The following is a 21,744-nucleotide window of genomic DNA, read 5'->3' on the forward strand; positions in this document are numbered from 1 at the left end:
TATAATTTTAATTTAAATCTATGTATAAATATCTATATAAAGAAAAAATTTATTAATTATTTATATAACTATTAGAAAATTATACACATACGTTCACTATACAAGATGCCAAATCGCCATAGGTGTACACAGCACTAACAATTTAGAATTAATGAATTACAAAGTTTCAATATTACTGATGGGATGTCAGATCAAAAAAAAAAATTATATAACATATAACATACTTATTTAAATGTTTTTTATTCGAAATTAATATGTACGTAATGTCTCCGGTCGCAATCATGACTACTTGAGTTAGTTTTTCGATCATTCTCGGACCAGTGTTCACTACCTAATTTCCGTGGCAATGTTTATTATTTAAATAATATCGTGTAATTATTAAATAATATCATAATTGATAAAATACTCGATTATTAAATAATATTGCACGCTAAAAAATCGTATACTTAATAATAATTGCCACGGAAATCAGGTAGTGAACACTAATTCGAGAATGACCGTTTTATAGCATGTGGCTTTTAATCAATTACTTATGCGTTTGATTGCAGATTTTTTATAAATTTTATGTAAAAATATTGTTATGATTTATTAGTTATTACAGTAGTTAGATCACATTGTCGCTATTGTTATGTTTATTCTGTGGCTAAGATTGAAGGTGTTCTAATATAACATGGTGGCTAGTTAGATTTAAATTCTGTTATCCGAGAAGCCACGCTTCTCTATTATTCAGAACTGGCCAACTTTTTCACATGCTTTTGATGGAATATTAAAAACGTTACCGCTAGATTAGGTAAAGTGTGCAATGCTTTATATCTACTTACAACGATAGGTTTAATTTCTTTAAATACATTACGTTTACCTACCTCTATGTGTTACATAAATTTTTATATAAATTATATGAACAAAATGATGAGCTAGGTATGTAAGGTTATTCTAATTTATTTTTATTTATTATGCATGTATTTGCAGAATAGATCTTTAGATTAAATGTGTTTTTTTTAAACTGCTAAAGGGTACTATACAGAACCATGCTTTAAGTTCACTTTTGAATGATTCATTTTCCGTCGGATATATTAGTGAAGACTTGTTATAATTGAGCATTTAATTATATCATTCCATATTTTACTCCATAGCTTTCTGTAGCTGAGCCGCTGTGTATTCGGTGTTATTATCAAACCAAATATTGAATTTGCTTAGACAAAGAGTAGTAATAAAAAAGAGAGCCTATATTCCGTTCAAAAAGCTATAGTGAAGTTTTAAATAGTGACGTAAGAATAGAATGGAAATGGCATCACGAGGTCCCGTGATAGGTAAATACAGCCCATATAGACGCCATGATTTCTTACATCTCTTATAATGAATGTAACGTATATTTTCGCTCACAACCAAAATCAGTGGATATTAAAATACGACGAGCTTTGATAATGTTGCCATGAACTAAATATTCTTGTTATGTCAGTGATTTTAATAAACCAATTCAAATTTTGTAATCAATGGTCACACAGTTTAGTTTATTGCCTGTAATTGTAAGATGAAAATTTATTGCATTGAGATTTTTTATTATCTGATTTAATTTAACTTAACTATTTATTGATTTAAATTTATTTTTCTCTATTTACAATCAGTATTTAATTAGATATTTTGTATTTTTATTTGTTTGTGCCGTTACAGATATATTGTGTACCTTTAAAAAACTATATATATTTTTCTATTAACTTTTGTCGTTTCATTTGATAATAATTAAACTATAGAGGTCCGTACTAACGCGTGCCCGAATCAGAAAAGTTTATAAACATTTAAAAGTCACTATCATCAGTGTAAGTTCCAAGCAGTAGTAAATCGTTAACAGTATGTAAATGTCGGTTAACCCCTTTTACCACAGAATCGTTTATATATTTTGAAATGTTAGTAATATTTTTCGTGAAATTCATTTAAGAATCCGTGTAAGCCGTGTTAGCCTAAGCCGCCTCTCAAGTAAAAGCCGCGAGTTCGAATCCGGACTTGAAATTTATCAGCTTTTCGGTGAAAGAAAACATCGTCGTGATGAAACCTACACTTCGAAGACGGTTCACAGCCCCCAGAAAGCGTGTACAGTCCCCAACACTCGTTGGGCCAAAGTGGCCCTCGCCTGAGAAGAGACCCGTGCCCCAGCAGTGGGGCGTATGATGGGCGTTTTTCGGTTGTTGACGTTTAAGAATCGTTTTATTATTAATGAATGATGAAATTATAATTTATTTTTTGGAAAATCGCAAACGTTTCTTACATCAATCAGTGTTCTAATTGCTAATATTGCTGAGGAGTGCCATTGGCCTACCAAATAAAGATCAATGAGGAGTGCGATTCAATTTTCATATTTTAAAGCGCCATCTATTTTTTCATCAAGAACCACTTTCGCTCTTAACTTTAAAGTGAAATTCAATGCGCCTACCTGACTACGTAGTTTTAATAATAATCACTAGATGTCGTTTATAGTTCTTTACGAAAAGTTTTTTGAACTTGTTGACTGAGGTGGTCGGTAGCGCTATTATAGCTACAGCAAGGCTACAGCTAGTTATCGTGTAGGTACTAAGTTTGCAGCGGGCAAGATGAAAATCGCTATTTCGATCGATTTGAAAAATAGAGTCGCTATATGTAATGTTTTTTAATTCGTTTTAAGGAACGTAGGAAAATTGTTATCGGAAATATATACATATATACTTAGTTTATTAGTGGTACATACTTATATTCCAAAAATAAACACCCTACAACTACCTTATAATGGTCTTATTAAATTGTGGATTGTTAAAATTTCGTAGGTAATTATAACTTTGGTGCACAGACATTGTACATACACAGATGTTTAAAACGGTTTCGACAACTTATTTATGTTTTGGAATGAAAAGTATTAGTCTCTCGTACAAAACAACCAAAAATTCAAAAGTCACAGCGTTCTACCTATCTAAGTATTATGGTGTAAGTACCTAGGTACTCATTATGTTGGTAGGTACCTATCTACTTCTATCGATTTGATAATGCAAACACGGTGCTTGCTTGTAAAAAATTGATGTTAGTCAATAAAAACTATGAAAAAAATAATTCATATCGAAAAGGATACCTATCGGCGTCTATATAGGAGAAAAGTGACGAAAGTGTTAAGATTGTTCTAATGGCGATACTTTGCTACAATAGAATAATATTTCGTAACCTAGATTCTCGTGGAGTTTTCATTTGTAAGCCGATAAGGTCTACATTGCTATAGCTTGACACTTGTTATTTCCAAATAATATACGTGTGTGCGTGAAGTGGGTGTAGTGTGCAGTAGGGCATTATACTGCACTACCGTAGGACTGGGACGGACGGCTTATAGGGCCAGGCAAGTCCTACGCTCCCTTGGCTGTTTGAATAGGCTCGCATTGCGTAACCCGCGGCCAATGACAGAGCCCCTGCACATGCAAGGGGCGGAGCCGTTACGTCACGTGCCTGCCCCCGCGGCCGCGCAGCCGCCGTGACGTCACGACTCCCCTCTACCCTCCCGTGCCGCACGCGACTTCAGCGCCACCGCTGAGCGTGGCGCCGCATGGAAACGTGCGACAAAACACTCGTGCGCTCAAAGATGGCGGATGGGTCGCCCGAAGACCGCACCGACCCGAGACAAATGAACGAATTAACTTTTTCCGCGTCCAAGACAGGGCATAGTGACACAAAAAAGTGCAGTGATGAACCATTTGAACGCGATAGAATGAAGTTATCGTTCTACACCGAACTTGCGAGTGAATCGTGTGAGAAAAGTGATTCTCGCGGCGTGGCCGCTAATCGTTCCGCCGCGGCCGCTTCGGCGGGCTCCCGAAAATCGTGCGAGGCGGGCATCAAGGACGGTGAAGAAAGGAAGAAGCGATGCTTCGACAGATACGACAGCTCCGAGTCTTCTGACAGGTTAGTTGAGGAAGATTTCTGTTATGAATCTTGACTGAATTCCATTTCACTATTTTCGATTTTTTTACTCCGTGGTGTCAGTGCTCCAGTGACCGAAGTGGAGGCGGTCGTGTTGATTTCGATGTCATGGTCATTGTGAGGAGCAGCAGCTTCGCGCTGCGCCGCCGTCCGCGAGGTTGAATGCCCTCGGCGTAGTCTGCTAGGCCGCGACACGACGCGAATCATTTGACTTGTTAACTATTCATCGTGCTCGTTATTACGAGCACGATACGTAATGAATTGCGACTAGCTTGTTGCCAAAACGATTCGCCATTGCTACTGCGGACAGGTTGTAAATGACGTTTGCTTTCTGTTTGTTTATTTATAATTTTTTACTTCCTAAAATAAATTGCAGGTAGAGTAAGACAGTACTGACATGCCTGCTGTATCTGTTGTTCTCAAACCGGTAGATTTTCAGTCATTCACACGCTATTTGCCCTTGATGAATGAAAAACAGTTGTTTACCTATCACCTCGTGTCATGCCAGATCGCCTGAGGCCTTGACAATGTATAGGTTTATTTTTACGAATTTACCGCTTGTTGCTTAGTTATGTAACGCACTACATTCCCAACTTATGCTGCCCGTTATAATATTCTTTAAAACGTGTAATTATTCCGAGTTTTGAAATATTCTACTTTCATACATTGGTACTGGTTGGTATACGCTAATTTTTCTATTTTATATTCAGTTTTATGCCACTGTCATAAGTAGGTATTTATAAATAGGTAGTACTTACTTGCCAAAACGGAACGTTAGGATAAAATATGGCAGAATTTTTAAAAGTAGAATTTTGCATTTCTGTTTTTAATTGGAATTTTTGGCTCTCGGTACATTGCTATTTTAAACTAAACACTGTTTTCCTTCAAGTAACAAATTGTTTAGTATGTAATTATTACTATGTATTGCCATATATAAAATTTTTGAAATATTTAATTAACCATTTTCGAAACTTGGCTTTCGTTATTCAATATTCTTTTGCCATTGAACTTGACTTCGTTTCTTGCGAACAAGTCACCGTTTTTTATCATTATTAAATGGATGACGTTATAATTTGATTTGATAAAAATGTTATCTATGCTTTACGGACTAATTTTAAGATTATTTTAATACAAATGAAATTTGAGCTTCATAGATAAGATAAGTTTTCGTATTCCTTAAGAAAGAAACGTAAGTCATCACGTGGAACCTTCTTAATACCTAATTGTATTGGTAATTAAATATTAAAATGGAATTTAATCAAATAACATTGAATGGAATCGCTGCGTCGCGTCGCCCTGATAGGTGGTCATCCATCTGCTTAGTACCTACGTTTAAAGATTAATTAAACATACGTAGCGAAGAATTCGTAACAAATATTAATATTGTCATAATATTAGGACAAAACTTGAGTTTCAATCGTGACAGCTCGTGAGCTAGAAGACAAGATGGAAGATAAATGTAAATACCAAGTAAGAAAGTACCTACCTAGAAACAATACCATGTCGTACAATATTATTTCACCAGGCCACACCCTGTGTAGATGGACAAGTGGAGGCCTGATATGGAGCAATAATGGGTGACCTACATAGGCCACTTTAGTGGTATTATCTGAATGATATCAGCTCGGAACGTTTGTCGTCGTTCTCATTGCAGTTTGTTTTTGTTTTCGATAGTAGGTATACTGAAATAAAGTAAATTAATAAATCCAGTTTTTAGGTTTTCGCGATTGGTAATAAAACTATTTCTTCTGATCTAAATCATGCAATATGCGTATGAAGAAATTATTGAACATAATAATTATATTAAACCCGTAAGTCGTGTAATTTGTGAGAGATAGAATTAATGCGATCGTATAATGAGACTTTATACACGTTCATATTTTGTTACAATATTATTAAACAGAGATCGATTACTTAGAAAAAACTCATGAATTTTTCTAGTATTCGATTTTTGTTTGATAATATTACAACAAACTAGTGGAGTAATTTAAAAAAAAATTGATATCATGTGGTATAACATCCTGACATTCAATCAAATTTAATTTCGTTCATATTTACAAATTATTGGAAATGAAACGTATTTTTACAAACATCACGTGACACTGAGGTAGGCAGAGACTATGGACCTCCACGTGCTACGCTCCTGACAAACATCCTTCTCCTCCTCCACTCACGTAAGTCTCTTCATACATGCCCATTTATTCCTGGTGTACTTTTAACTCTGTTTTAAGGACATCCCCAATCGGATAGAGATTTGTACGACGAGGCCTACCTCGCCTCCATCCACACTCGGTCATTCCGGCATTCCGTCTTTAAGGCTAATACGGCACATAGTAATATTGCGCAAAGCTCTCGCTTCTGCAGCATTCACCATACTTCATGCAAACTATTTTTTTTATACGGTCTACATTATTTTTCTCATGAGTTTGAATGCAATTTGTGGTTGTCTATGGTTGAGTCCATGGCACCCGCGACATTGAGTTTCTCTAGGGCAGGACTATGTGTGTGTGCGTTATTATATCTCCCGGCCCGGGAATCGAAAACCGGACCTCTGCGTGTCAGTCCAGGATGGCAGGATGGTAACCGTTTGGCCAAGGATGCAGTCAATAATAAAATAAAACATAGTAATGAATACTACTGCAGTTTTAGGCCTGCTTGAGATTATAGAGGAAATTGGATCCAATAAACCGCTCATGACTTTGTACGTATAGCACAAAATATTCACACTAGTACCACAGGGCGTCTCTATCCTTTTTATTCTCTTTACTCTTTACATTAGCTCTCTTTATAACAAGTGTCATTGCGATGTTTTATCTCACAAGTGATGTTTAGGAAACTTTACTCTATTTGAAAACTATTAACGTGAATAAATACATACCTACGCAAATAGATAACCTCTATATGCGATATTTATGTTATTTAGTAGCAGTAAAGCTCCTTGTGAAAGAGTTCGTCCATAGAAGTACTGCTACTTACATAGTTCTGCCGCCAAACAGTAATGTGAGCATTACTGCGTTACGGATTTGAAGGATAAAGGTGCTTGTGCATCACCAGGGGCACGACTTGTTCGTCCCGTCACTTGCTACCATTAGCAAGGTAGCTACTACCTTGTTGTTTTCCACTGGCATCAATCATCGTAATAGTAGATGTATGGTTAAAAAAACAGTTACAATAACACATTGTTATCTTTAGTTAATAAAGTATCCAATATCAAAGGTTAGGTCAAGGAAGTAGGCATGTATTCATGTATTATGTACTGTGATACCTATATATTTCATAATTACGTTACAATTGTTGACATAACACTATCACAGGTCATTGAACTGAGATGCTTTTGAATATTATGTAGATTATTTTAGATTTTTTAATTGAAGTTTTAGCTCAGGTGTGTTTTTCAATTTTTATTATGTTCTTCATTACGGGCTTTGGTAGAATATCAGCGATGGCTACTTTCAATAGAGTTACTAAACGATGTTCTTGTTTTTTCAAAGTTATAGGTAAGTACCTATAGTTATAGTGAATAAGTATTCAGAAACTTTCGCCATTTAGGGCATTTCCCGAAAATTGCCTTTTTCGTATTGTGACGTGCGACCCCTATAAGTATACTTACTTACTTACTCCTACGTAGTCCTCCGTAGCTGAGTTATACTGTGTTCTTTTCAAACGGAACAGTATGGGGAAATCCGAAACCATAGGAGATATGAGGTACAGTCTTAGGTACCATTAAGTGTTTTTTTGTGAAAACGATTTTGTCAGTCAATTTTTTTGGCCAAGCGTAAGTTTGTCGAATTCTTAGGTTTTCGCGATTGTTACACATAGGAAATGAAACTATTTTTCCGGATTTACAGGTCCCATGGTCACGGTTGACCATGGGACCCGATCCGATGGCCCGAAACGTCGGTTTGTTTGAAAAAACAAATATACGCGATTTAAATCCGGAAAAATAGTTTCATTCAAAAACGAATAAAATTGATAAATTTTTTGTAGTACACGGACTCAGTTTTATGTAAGGATCATTGGTCAAATTTGATTTAAAAAAATTATTTCATACGAAATGAATAACATTTTATTATTTATATATACTTTTCACGGAAAAAACGATAAGAAAATAAAATATAAGTTCAGGAAATAAATTTAGGGATAGCGGAGAACAGACGAAACTTATGAATCCAGGAAGTAATCCTTGATACGTTGTTCGTAGGAATCAAGAGAACCAATTTTCAAAAGCTCGTTTCCCAAGTTTGTGCTACCGGGAATCAAACCCGGAATCTCCACATCCAGCGACCTCAGTGTAAATCATTCGTATTGGGTGGTCGTCAAATCATTGTTACTAAAGTGTATGTAAGAGCTTATAACATAGAGTTCTTTTGAATACCGGAAACTTGTTATCGTAACACAAAAAATCCCATCAATAACAACGTCTTTATTGTTCTAATTGATATAAAGATCGAACAAACAAAAATAAAAGTTCCTTCCATCCAGTTGGACTTGAACCAGCGTCATTTCCGCCATACCGGGTCTATCGCTCTCCCAATTGAGCTACGTACGGAACGACTCAGCAGACCTTACGAACTTCTCCATATGCTTGCTGCAGATATTTGTTTTTGATTTTAACGGCTTTTTGCCGTGGCTCCATCTGTGAAAGCTTTTCTTCACTCGGCGGAATTTTTCTCTCTTTGTATTTTTTTTTGTGTTATCAAGTAACGGGACGAACAAGTCGTGGATCTCTCAGAGCTTTAAAACCGTTGACTTACAAATAAATGGACGACGGGTCTAATACAAAAACCACGAAAAAAATGTCCCAAGTCAACCTATTCGAAATTTAAATTGTAATGTCATCGCAGTATCGCGCTGTCAGTCGAACAAATGAAAACTAAAGCGAAGTTTGGCGCTCTGTATACGATTTTAGCGCCTTACAAGTGCGGACACTTTTTAGCGCGGACCCGACGTCCATATAATTGTAAGTGAATGTTTAAAACGCTAAGATCTGAGGGGCACTGCCACTGCTCCCGTCACCTTGAGACATAAGTTGACAAGTCACATTAAAAACCGGAACGCAATAATAATGCTTTGACGGCAGAAATCGGAACGGTGGAAGTACTTCCCTAACAAACTTTTTCACAAGAAGCTCTACTGTTATTGAAAACAATTATAACAACGAGCTGGTGGAGTATGTTCGCAGAATAGGTATTATAAATAAATATAACTATTTCTTTATTTACTTACTCAAAAATGTCTTGTTCGGATAAGAGCCCAAATATCCCCATACTTAAGGGCAAAACCACCAAGACGACAATACCAAACTAATAACGCATCCAAGATAGTTTATTTCATTCCTATAAATCAACTTTTTTACATTACTTTCTATGTTTATTAAGTTTATGGACTATGTTTCTCATATTTCGACTGAATTGAAAAGAAATTTAAAAAACATGCTATCTGCGGCATTCAGCAGCCTTATCTTTCGAAAATAAACAAGTGTCCCATTTAAACATAATGAAGGGACTGTGTGTGGGGAGTTGCGAAACAACTAAAATTGACGCATGGTATAGTGATGGTATGAGTCTTAAAGGTAGAATGCAGAACAGTTTACTAAGAGAGCGTTGTGGTATCAAAGAGGATGTAGTGCGACCAGGAAAAAAAAGGAAGTCGTGTAAAAAAAGTAATGTTGGTAGATCGATGGAAGCGTGAAAAATGGAAGTATCTCGCTTAGATTGGGGATGTCCTTAAAAACATCGCAACATAGACCATTAAATTCAGAATTGAACGACACTCCCGGACACGTAATTCGAGCCACATTGCATTTTATTCTTAAAGGGCTAGTAGTGTATAAAAATATTGTTATCAGCTAAGAAAAAGTTTTCGGCGATGTCACAAATTCAAATTTTCACAAGGTCAACGGAAATGACGGTTAGTATTTCCAATTTTAAATTACATCAATACTTTTTGATCGATCAAACTTTTTTCTTCTTAATAATAGTAATAACGTATCCCAGTATCGCTGGTGCGTATGTACACACACATAGACAACCACAAATTACACCCAAACTCACGAGTGAAATAAATGTAGGCCACACAAATATTTCTCCCGGCCCGAGAATCGAACCTGGGACCTCTGCGTGGCAGTCCGCATGGTAACCGTTCGGTCACGGAGTTAGTTATATATAGGCAACTTAGGGCATTTGTTGGTGGCTATAGGCGTGTATGTTAATTACATTTTTAGGCAAAATTGAAAGTAACGTCCATTATAGAGGGCAATAAATGCTACTTGAAAACCAGGTACATATTGAGTTAACTTTGAGTTAATTTTGAGTTAACTTGTTACAAAATAAACAAAATCAATTTGGTATACTTTAAAATTCACATTACTTCAGTTAAAAATTAACATTTCCCCTAGCTAATGATTATCCTTCAAATTGTACTGATACGCAGTTACACGTTATATCTATAGTTCAATTTCATAATTGATAACGTTATACACTTGAGTTTTGCTAATATGTCGTGTTAGTAACATGTCTTATCGTTACATGTTTAATCAAAGTATGCAAATAATCGTACCAAACAATGTTATCAACCCTAGACATAATAAATTAAGCTATTCATTGTCGCGACGTCAAAAATAGTTAAAACTTTTTTGGTGTTTTTCTAAGGAAAAAGTGGCGCGAGAAAGCGATATAGCAAGTGAATAGCACGAAACAAAACGTGGATGTGTAGGCAGGGCGCTCGCGCGAACCTAAACCACAAAAGGGTGAGCAGTGAAATAAAAAAGTTAGGAGTTCTAACCGGGCGCACCGGGGGACAGCGAACGGGTTCCCGGCCGCCCTGTGGTATTCTACTGCCTCGAGTTTTTAACTAAGACTGTTGCCACACGGGCTCTGCCAGTGCCTTGCATTGTCGCATTGTCAGCAACGATTTCAACGCACCAAGTTGGGATGCACGAATGGAGCCTCCCCATATGAAGTACCGTATTCTCTTCCTGCACGTAGCATACGCCGATTGGCCAATCCTTTCACCACGATAGCAAGCATGCCTTCGGCACAATAAGAAGAAGAAAGCACCAAGTGCCACACGAGCAATGCGGTGTCGCAACTTAATGCCGCTTACTTACGCACCGCATCACCCCTCCCCGCTTCGTATCCTGATCCCTTGTCCGATGTGCACAGTACGTACATGAGGTCTACCACGAATACAAAGCAACGACCATCGTTAAAGGCTTCGTATCGAAGCGGAGGCTACCACGAAACGCGCACGAAGATCGTTTGATATAAGTCCTTAGTTCCTTACTCCGAAACGTCAAATGACAGATTTCGTATCGAATTTTGACATTACTTTCATCGTAAAACTGACATAATGTAGTACGTATGAGCTTCGCACGCAGTCACATAGTATCGCATAGTATCGTGGTGGACTTCCAGGGTTATGTTTGTGGTTAAGGAATTGCAATTTTATTATATTTTGTAAGAAATAAATCCACCAGAATCAATCCTTTGCCACTCATTTGTAACACACCTAGCGTTGTTTGACGAGTAACAGATTACGTTTTGGGAATGTGGAAATATTTTCTCAGATAAAAAATCACTAACAATCAGCTGACCCCAAAAATTCCAATCGGCTACATACCTCCGGACGTCGCGACCGGTCGCCCCTCGCCTCACCCCGCACTCTTCGCCCCTGTCATTAGAAGCATGCGCCCGCGCGGCACATTGGCCCTCGGCCTTCGTGCGCGCTCGGGAAAACTCGGCCCGTGATTTTGGATTTGGAAATTTGACAAGGTCTTAACCTACAAAAGCGACATTCCACATTCCAAACTCTTCTTCCTGTTAGACTATTTTATGATCCCAAAGATGTGGCCAGACCCTAACTAAGGTTTCTTTATAAACTGAATATGCCTACGTTTTTTTATGTTCAGTGAATTGTTTTGTCACCGGTTTACTTTCGCTGCTACGAAATATTGTAATTGATTACGGCCATACAACGACTTAATGAGGGTAGGGACACACATGTAATAATAATTCGTATTTATTGCGTTCTTAAGTTTTCGCGATTGTTACACATAGAAATGAATCTATTTTTCCGGATGTAAATCGCGTATTTGTTTTTCAAACAAACCAACGTTTCGGGCCCTATACAGGTCCCATCAACCGTGACCGTGGTCACGTATTATTTATTTTACTACAACATATAGGTTCGCAATTGAGAGGTTAACGCTTCGAATCCCTCTGTTGGCATGTATCTATTACTTTAATATCTAAGTTAAGTATTGAATATGCGAATGGTTTAGTGCAGATCTCTTGCTATTATAATGGCGAAGGAAAATTATGTTTTCCTTCGCCATTATAATATCATTGATTTCATAGTAGCAGTAGAGCTCCTTGTGCAAGAGTTCGTCCAGGGTGGTAGCTATTTCTGTCTATTTTATCTATTTTCTATATCTTTCCTATTTCTACGCCAAGCAGTAGGTAATGTGAGCATTATTGCGTTCCGTTTTGATGGCACATAGGACTTTTCAACTTTAGTCTCAAGGTGACAGATGTAGTGGCAGTGCCAGATCTTTGCGATTTATAGCTCTGAGTAGCACAGCAACTGCTATGGACAGGCGTGTCGCTTACCACCAGCCATGACATGTTCGTTCTGTCACTTGGTATCATAGAAACAAAAAAATGTGGGAAATGTTTCAAACCCCGTGTGGTTAACTAAGGCTCATCCTCTCTCCTTAGGGGAGACCAGTACCCAGCAGTGGGATGTACAATGGGTTGATAATGAATGTTTTATGGTTCCTGTTTAGATATACTGTGTAGGGATGTTATTAATTATAAAATAGCGACTCATCGTTATTGCCTAGATGTTGATTTAAGATTATGCCACATAGTACCTAAGTTTAAAAAAAAACATGTGCGCATTTGACCTCGACGATGTAGTATGCACACCTAAATAATGCCTATTCACTCTCGCCTTGAAAAGGTCCAAGTTATAGCGTTCGGGGTTGGAACGTTCGTCCGCAGGCAGGGAATTCCACTGTCCAGCCGCTCGCCATATAAATGTGTAAGCGAAACGCTGCGTGCGAATCTTGCGAATATCCACAACAGGGTTGGAATCCCAGCCCACATCCAGTCCCCCGATCATGAAAACGGGAAAGCGGAATCAAATTATGCAATTCCATCGCACACTCTCCGTGATATATTCTGTAGAATACCGATAAGCAGGCAACTTTACGGCGGTGTTCAAGGCTCTGCAGCTTTGCCTCAACTAATTCCGAATCACCTATTAGCATGTTTTGGCATGTTTGTCGATTGAATCCAAGGTGGCCAGTTGGTATTTAGCAGAGCCATCCCATAAGTGACAGCAGTACTTCAAACACGACCGGACTTGCGCTGTGAAGCAACTGTCCCGGTGGTACATAAAGCTCTCAAGAAACTTTTTTGGCTCTGCTTTATATTACTCTAGATTAGTAAAGTAATAAACCGTAATTTAAAAGAAGTTGTGACATTGAAGTTATCGCCGTTCCTCATCGGGGGTTTAGACAGTGCTTCTTTGTCAAACTAACCCAGTTCGTTGTATACCTACCATACTCCCACATCAAGTGTTTTACTTAGATAAGATAGTGAAGGTGTACTTTGCATTGAGAAGAAATATAACACTACACGTCTGTCTTTGTAAATACGTAATCTACCTATTCAGAGAAAGATAGGGCCTATTCGATACTACAACCGTAACTGCTCTAAAGTCGGACAGCTATACTAATTTCAGTTCGTAAAATAATGATGTCGTGTTTATTAATGATGAGTTTGATTCAGTTCTCGTTAGGCTCACTGAAATAGAATCAGTGAAAAAGAAACATTAGAGATTATAAAATATGTCCCTACATTCTTCTTTTTTTATGATGTTTTTAAACTGACGAACAAGTCGTGCGCCTGGTGGCAAGCGCCACGCCTATCGATAACAGTTGTAGTGCCACTCCGAGCTTCACATCGCAAAGATTTGGGGGGCACTGCCACTGCGCCCGTCACCCTGAGACATAAGTTGACACCAGCACCCATAATACCCTCCAAAACCGGAACGCAGTAATGCTTTAACGGCAGAAATAGGTATGGTGGAAGTACTTCGCTGGACGAACTATTTCACAAGGAACTCTACTGCCTCTGAAGATTCTATCACTTGTCTAATATCTACAAATTGTTAAGAAGAGATTATAATTTACCTTGATGTTATTCAGAGTGAGTTAGTAGTCGATCCTTTAAAACAGCACTAATTTTGTTAACCGACATAAAAATAATAATTTTTGTGTGTGATTTTGATCATCCTTTTTTGTTGGAAAGAAGGTACCTCAATATTGGTCCCATTAAAATTTGGTAAATAGATGTAATTCCACAAAATATGAGGTCGTTTTTTTTATAAAAAAGTTATTTCACCTAAAATTGGCGACCCGCTGAAGGTCTTTCTGTATCTAATTTTCTTTTACTTTTTATAATAGTATTTTTTTATAGTGTCTAGTCACAGGACGAACAAGTCGTGCGCCTGATGGTAAGCTACACTACACGCCTGTCCATAACAGTTGCAGTGCCACTTAGAGCTTTAAATTGCAAAGATCTGAGGGGCACTACCGAGGCGTCTGTCATCCTGAGACATAAGTTGACAAGTTCCATGTGCCTGTATTTTCACCAGCACCCGTACCCGTCAAAACGGAACATAGTAATGCTGAGATTACTGCTTGGCGGCAGAAATAGGTAAGGTGGTAGTACTTCCCTGGACGATCTCTTTCACAAGGAGCTCTACTACTACTAATGTAGGTATTTATTATATAATGTATTTATTTCCAAGTGTTAGTTCATGGCAACACATTAAAACTAGGAATAGGAAACTGAAAATAGGATAACCTGTGACGTGAGAGCCAATAATAAAAAAGACGACTTTGGTAAAGCTTTCTGTAGTAAGCCAATTTTCAGTAATTATGTAGAAACAATAATATGATAAGCCGTGGTATCCTAATGGTTTGACCTACTGCCTCAAGCAGAGGGTCGTGGGTTCGAATCCGGGCTCGCACCTCTGAGTTTCTCGGAATTTATGTGCGAAATTTATCATGAGCTTTTCGGTAAAGGAAAACATCGTGATGAAACCTGCACGTTGAAGAAGGTTCACAACCCTGGAAAAACGTGTGAAGTCCCCAACCCGCATTGGGCCAGCGTGGCGGACTATGCCCTAAACCCTCGTCTGAAAGGAGACCCGTGCTCAGCAGTGGGACGTATAAAAGGGTTGATGATGACGTAGAAACAAAAAAACTTGTAGAAGTGATCACGTGAATGAAAGTGATAAATATAACTTAGGTAAAGGTAGTCACGTTGAGCAACAGACGCTAGTTAATGTCCAATCGGATCAAAAGATAAAGACATAGAGCTTTTCTTTATTACACTGTCTAGTCAAGCCACTCACAACAGCTGGCATAATCAGCTGAACAAAATACCAACCCGACCATACTACAAATGTATATAAAAGGATTTCATTTTTCTTATAGTCTATATTCGCTGACTAACTCCATAAACATTATTGGATAACGATATCGTATCCGAATCCGAATCGAACATTTTAACTCGAAATAGCGCCGAAAGCGCCCTTCGATTCGAGAACTATATCCAATCGAACGATTCGGTTAAGATATCGAAGAATTCTGAATCGAGTCCTGGCCCTGTACTCTCATTCTCCGTCCGACATAATTACTGTCTAATAAGTAATACTCTGCCAAGTTAAACTACGCATAATGCGAATGAAACTTCATACATAACATTATCTTTTAATTTTGTCGAATATTACTTATTTGACAGTAATAGTTTTGGACGCATGTCGGACGGAGAACGAGATTACAGTCCCAGCGACTGATGCAAAGAACCGAGCCAACAGATTACTAGTTTCTCTATGTATACTTGGTCGCCCTAGGCCTCAGGCCATGTAGTCAATACCAGCTGCCCCTTTCTCAGCACTCGCATACCTACTGGCAGACATATCTATATTTTATAAATAAAATGTACGAAAGTGATTTCGGAAGATTACTGTTATACGATGCAGTGGAGTGCGGCCCGCCATAATGTGCGTGAGCCTTTAAAATATTTAGGTGCTTTGAGTTATTTCTTGTTATCATCAGTGAATTTTTAGTCACGATTGGTCGCCCTAGGCCCGGGCCTAGAGTGGCCTTAGGGCAAATCCGGCACTGGTCTACTGTCAATCTTTGTAATGGGTTTAAGCAGCTTTTTCGCCGTAGCACTATTCGTGAGAAAATAAATAAATAAATCATTTATTGTTTCAGAATAACATTTCAAAAACAATTATACACAGCAAAGAAGTGAAAACAGTAAAAGTAAATTGAGACAAAAGGCATAGGCTCAGCTTATGCTGAAACGGCGATGGTACCGCGTTGATGGCAGCGCTGTTTTTAGCCTCTGCCTACTCCCTTATGGTATTGAGCAGGAGTCATTGCTACGAGGGCTTTAATCGTATATCTATTCCTTATAAACTAGCCCGTAACGATATCCAAAATAACAAATGCACGTAAGATTATAATTATACTTATTGGCATAATGACAATTAATGTCTAAAAAACAGGCAAACAAGTTCATGGAGTTCGACATTGTGTGTACGTGTGCGTAAGTGTTATGTCTTTCATTATTTCAATAGTTATTTATAGCCACGTTGTAGCAACAGTCGCTGGTTCGAGTCGAGTTCCAGTTGATCTTTGTATCAATAATAATGTTACTAGAAATTAGGATAGTCCTTTATGTCAATAACAGAAGTTTCTTTATTAAGGTTCTTTCATTGTGGGGACCCTAACTCGGAACATAGGGGTGTCTCCCTTTCAAATTGCGCAAAAATACAACAACAGTATCATCGATCCCGAGGCAAAGAATCACCCGGTAGATACGTATAAGTCCTGTACAATTCTAATGGATGTATGTATCTTAAATTATGACGAAAATTAATCACTACATTAGAACTATTTAATAATTTCAACCTCGGTAGTGCAACGCTTAATATCATATTAAGCTTTAACTGTTTTTCGCGTCTCCTCGTAAAGTTGTTTTTTTTTTACTTTTGTCCCTTTTCACCCCCTTCCCTTCTAGTCCTCACAGTTGCGCCGTTGCGCCGCTTTACAAGGAAACGCGAAAAACACTTAACGCTTAATATCATATTAAGTTTTAACTGTATTTCGTGTCTCCTTGTAAACTTGGCTTTTTCGACTTAGTACCCTTTTCTGGTTCCACAGTATATCGTCAACTAAATTTGAAAACCTCGTAACTCCGTTTTTGGACATTGATCCCCTTTTTACTCTTTAAGCGCAAGATCTGGCAAATAAAACTTAAAATATAATTTGTAGATCAAAGGTACATGATTATACCTTTATTTTAGTTATAATCAAGATGTAAATAATTTTATATGACTATCTAAGAATACAAGATATTTATTCGCTGTAGTTTACACAGAAGATGTTACAGTTACATAGTGTATAGGATAGTACATTTCACCAAATTTGACATGCGAATATTATTTATACATGGAGTGCATTATAAGTTTCCAGAATGAATAAGAAAAAATACTATAAATGGTCAGAAATGAATTTATTGTTTCTCAAAATATATTCCCCGTTAGCGTTAATGCACTTTTTCATACGAATGAACCAATTTTGAAAACATTTATGCCACTCCTCCGTGACAATCTATGAAACATATTTTTCATACTCTTCGACACCCTCTTCAGGTGATGAAAATCGTTGATCGCGTAACTGGTTCTTAATTTTTGGAAATAAATAAAAGTCACAAGGTGGCAGGTACGCGGGATGGCTTATAAGGTCAACGATGTTCACCTTAAAAAAATCATTTGTCTATCTGGCCGTGTGAGAACTGGCATTATCGTGGTGCAAGATGATACGGCGTTTGCGCTTATTTTTACGGAGTTTGCGCTTATTTTTACGGAGTTTGTCAATAACTTCCGTCAAACAAATGGTCGTGTACCAATCACTATTCACGGTACAACGATTCTCCAAAGCAACAGTAGTCATGTGTCCAGTTTTATTAAAAAAGAAGCAATCATCCGCTTAGAGGCACTTTGCACGCGCGCCACTTTGGTTACTTGCGGTTCATCTCGAAAGACCCGTACGCTCGATTGCTGGTTTGTCTTGGGTTCGCGCGGCAGAAATAGGTAGAGTGGCAGTACTTCCAAGGACGGAGCTCTACACATAGATGTACAATTTACTGCTCAAGAATAAAAATAGAACTAATGTGAACAAAGGAGGTCTTACCGCCAAGAGCGATCTTTTCCAGACAATTATTGAAGCAAAGAAGATCTAAGCCGAGTGCGACGTAGTTTCAAAACATAATTTTATGATATTAATTTTCATTGGAACTTAATAATTTTGTTATTATTGAATCTGGTATTGGTACTTTGCATGCGCGCCACTTTGGTTGGTTTCGGCTCATCTCGAAAGACCCATACGCTCGATTGCTGCTTTGGTTTGGGATCGTAACTATAAATCAATCTTTTGTCACCTGTTACTGTGTCCCACACCTAATTTGACGCCCCTTCGATGAATCTGGTAAGCATGGCATTGCACCAAGTGATGCGATCCTCATCAAGAGCCTCAGTCAAATTGTGTGGGATCACCGAGAGCACAGATTTTTCACACCCAAATGTTTGTACAGTATTGATTGTATTTGACTCATGCCTATGCCTAAAGATGCCCGAATCTCATGGTATGTCACATGCCTGTCTGCTTTGATCATACGGCGCACAGCATCGATGTTTTTGTTGATCACAGCAGTGGACGGGCGACCATCACGAAATTCGTCACAGAGATTCACACGACCGCGTTTGAATTCTGCAAACCAGCTATAAATAGTCGTCTTGCATGGTGCTTCATCGCCAAAGGCAGTTTGAAGCCGAGTGAAGCTCCGCTGACCTATTAAATTACATTTGAAGTGGTAGAAAATCATACTACGAAAATTTTCACGAGTTCAATCCATGCTGATGTAGACAACCAATTTCCAAAATGACGCCACAATGTAAAAACGAGTGACAGTTAGATGAAACTAACTATATTCTACAGCCAAAGAGTTCCATTTTCAAATGTTATAATTACTTTTTAAATATTGTTTATGTAAGTGGCCAGTTCCGGAAACTTATAGTGCGCCCTGTGTATACATATTTCTTATTTCACTTTTGATATAGCATACTTTTAAAGTAAAATTTGCACACTATAACAAAACATACTTAAATTTTACATTTATGTTGTCAAATAAAAATCAATATTTGCGAAACTAACAAATTATGCAATTTCATTTTAAATTGTCTACAATATAATTATTTTACAGCGTTCGGTAATTGTGTAAATAATTTGGGTACTAATACAAACATCGTTCTTTAGAGCGTTGTTTGGGCCATATTTCTATTATTTTTTTCTAGGATGTTTGGTTGTGACTAAATTAAAGTTGCCTAAATTTTATTTGACAAATGAACAGGCTATGAGGCACATGCATAATATCTTTAGTTTTTTTAAGTATGGTATGCAACTCTCGCTGACCCACACCAAACATGGCCCATTTCTAGTATTTCTATTTTTTGTGCCTACTCAAGAGTTCACATTAATGGAGGTAGATAAGTTCATAACTTAATTTCGCTAAAAATGTCGATTACGTTAGATACGATGAGAAGGACATAGTTGTCGGGTTTTTTTCAATGAGGGTATTTTTTCGAATTAAACTCACACATATTTATTTTTTCAAACAAACCGACGTTTGTTGTAAGAATTCGAATTGTGTTATTTTTTTAAAATTTTCCATTAACGCAGAAAGCACGTTTCATGCATTTACAAAATTGCATTTCATGTCAACCAATACTTGAAATATAAATTTCCCTTAGATGAGTAGTAAATTTAAGTGGGCTTTGTTCGGAACAGAGTTTACGGTGCACGTCAGGGTTCGACAGTAAAAATATAAATAAACAATAATGAAAGTTGAACGGCCGTGATGACTCAGTTTGTACCTGACCTGACTGGTCCGCGTATGATATAGGTACCAACTTGTCTTCTGATAAATGACAGGAATTCCGTTTAATTTATTGGCCGATTATAATGTGTCGGATTCAAATTATTGCTTATTTATTTTAGATACAGTTTTTTTATAATATCAAGTCACGGAACTGTCCATATCAATTGCAGTGCCACTCAGAGCTTTAAATTGTAAAGATCTGAGGAGCACTGCAACTGCGTCTGTCACACCTGAGACACAAGTTGACAAGTGCCCTTTGCTTGTAATTTCACCAGCACCCTTACCCTTCAAACCCGGAACGCATTAATTCTCACATTACTGCTTAGCGGCAGAAATAGGTAAAGTGGCAGTACTGCCAAGGACGGAGCTCTACACATAGATGTACAATTTACTGCTCAAGAATAAAAATAGAACTAATGTGAACAAAGGAGGCCTTACCGCCAAGAGCGATCTCTTCCAGATAATTTTTGAAGCAAAGAAGATCTCACCTAATTTGACGCCCCTTCATTGAATCTGGTAAGCATGGCATTGCACCAAGTGACGCGATCCGTTTTTTGAGCCCCAGTCAAATTATATCCGTTTTTTGAGCCTCAGTCATATTATATTACTAAATAAAATAGGGCTGTTTACATTAAAAACAGAAAAGGAATAAACAATTAAATTGGCGTAATGTTCATTGGACGTCCAAATAATAATTTGATCGTCTTTGACATTGTCTATTAAAAAAATGTAATATTGATATACAAAGAAATCCATTTAATATTTCATCATCAACCCATTACACGTCCCAGTACTGAGCGCGGGTGGAGAACCGTATCTCCTCAAGGAATTTAAGGAGATACTGATCAAATGTGGCTTGACTTCATCGTTAGCGAATTGCGACTAAACATTCACAAAAATGTTCTAACTTGAAAATCATAGTCATAGGTGCAAGCCGATTAGGAATAGGACATAGGTTTGAGAATCAATCGTTCTTCCCTACCCATTTGATATTTAAGAGTCGGTACTACCTTAACTCGAATTAAAATTTTGTTCCGCACTAATACGGTTTATTTTGCTTTTTTTTTTTCGATTTTACGATTTATTTTACGATATTTTTATATACGAAAATAAGATCATTTTAAAAATATATATCGTATATTATACGTGTTATATGTAGTTCAATTCATATTAAAAAAAGTCATTGGTATATGTAAAGTACCTATTCAATACAGCGGTTTTCTTGTAAAACTCGTAGGAATCGTGTTTTCACACCGTATGGTAGTCATTATATATCCTCAATTTTACTACATACAGTTATGCGCAATCAACGCCATTTCAGGTTGTATAGACTCTTAAGTAAGACAAATATATTTAACCAATTGGCTAAATATTCAAACTTAATATACGAATGGCAAACTTGAACTCCAGACTTTGTACTTTATCTGTTGTCTCTAAATCTAATCCCTGAACTAACGGTATTTAGTGCCTAGATACGTAGGTATCTTATGTAGTCTAGGTAGTTGAACGAAGTCAGGTCACGCAAGTCGTGGGCTCGGTGAACGTGGAATGTGAACAACCTTGGTTGATTTGTTGATCTATAGGGCTTTTATGTTTATTTGCTAGTACCTAAAAGTTTGTCATTGGTTTATATTGTAACATTTTTCTGTTTTAGTGTATAAATTTGTTAAAAAACACCTCATCTTAATGTTGTTAAGGTGCACTTTCCATTGTATTTACACGAATTCAATTTCTATCAAAAGTGCATCTTTCTTCGCTTAATATAGGATTGATTTACATCTTACATTTT

General features: G+C 37.3%; 1 protein-coding gene across 1 annotated transcript in view; it reads left to right on the top strand.

Moving 5' to 3' along the window:
- The first annotated feature begins 3,600 nt into the window (after positions 1-3,600).
- Positions 3,601-21,744, top strand: part of LOC113235319 (zinc finger protein jing homolog) — a 218,057-nt gene continuing 199,913 nt past the window's right edge. The window contains exon 1 of the mRNA XM_026470980.1: positions 3,601-3,912. Within this exon, the coding sequence (XP_026326765.1) occupies positions 3,635-3,912 (278 nt within the window). The 5' untranslated portion in view covers positions 3,601-3,634. The remainder of the gene's footprint in view (positions 3,913-21,744) is intronic.

Source organism: Hyposmocoma kahamanoa, unplaced genomic scaffold (assembly GCF_003589595.1).
Source record: "Hyposmocoma kahamanoa isolate Upper Pololo Valley unplaced genomic scaffold, ASM358959v1 87, whole genome shotgun sequence".
NCBI classification, from domain to species: domain Eukaryota; kingdom Metazoa; phylum Arthropoda; class Insecta; order Lepidoptera; family Cosmopterigidae; genus Hyposmocoma; species Hyposmocoma kahamanoa.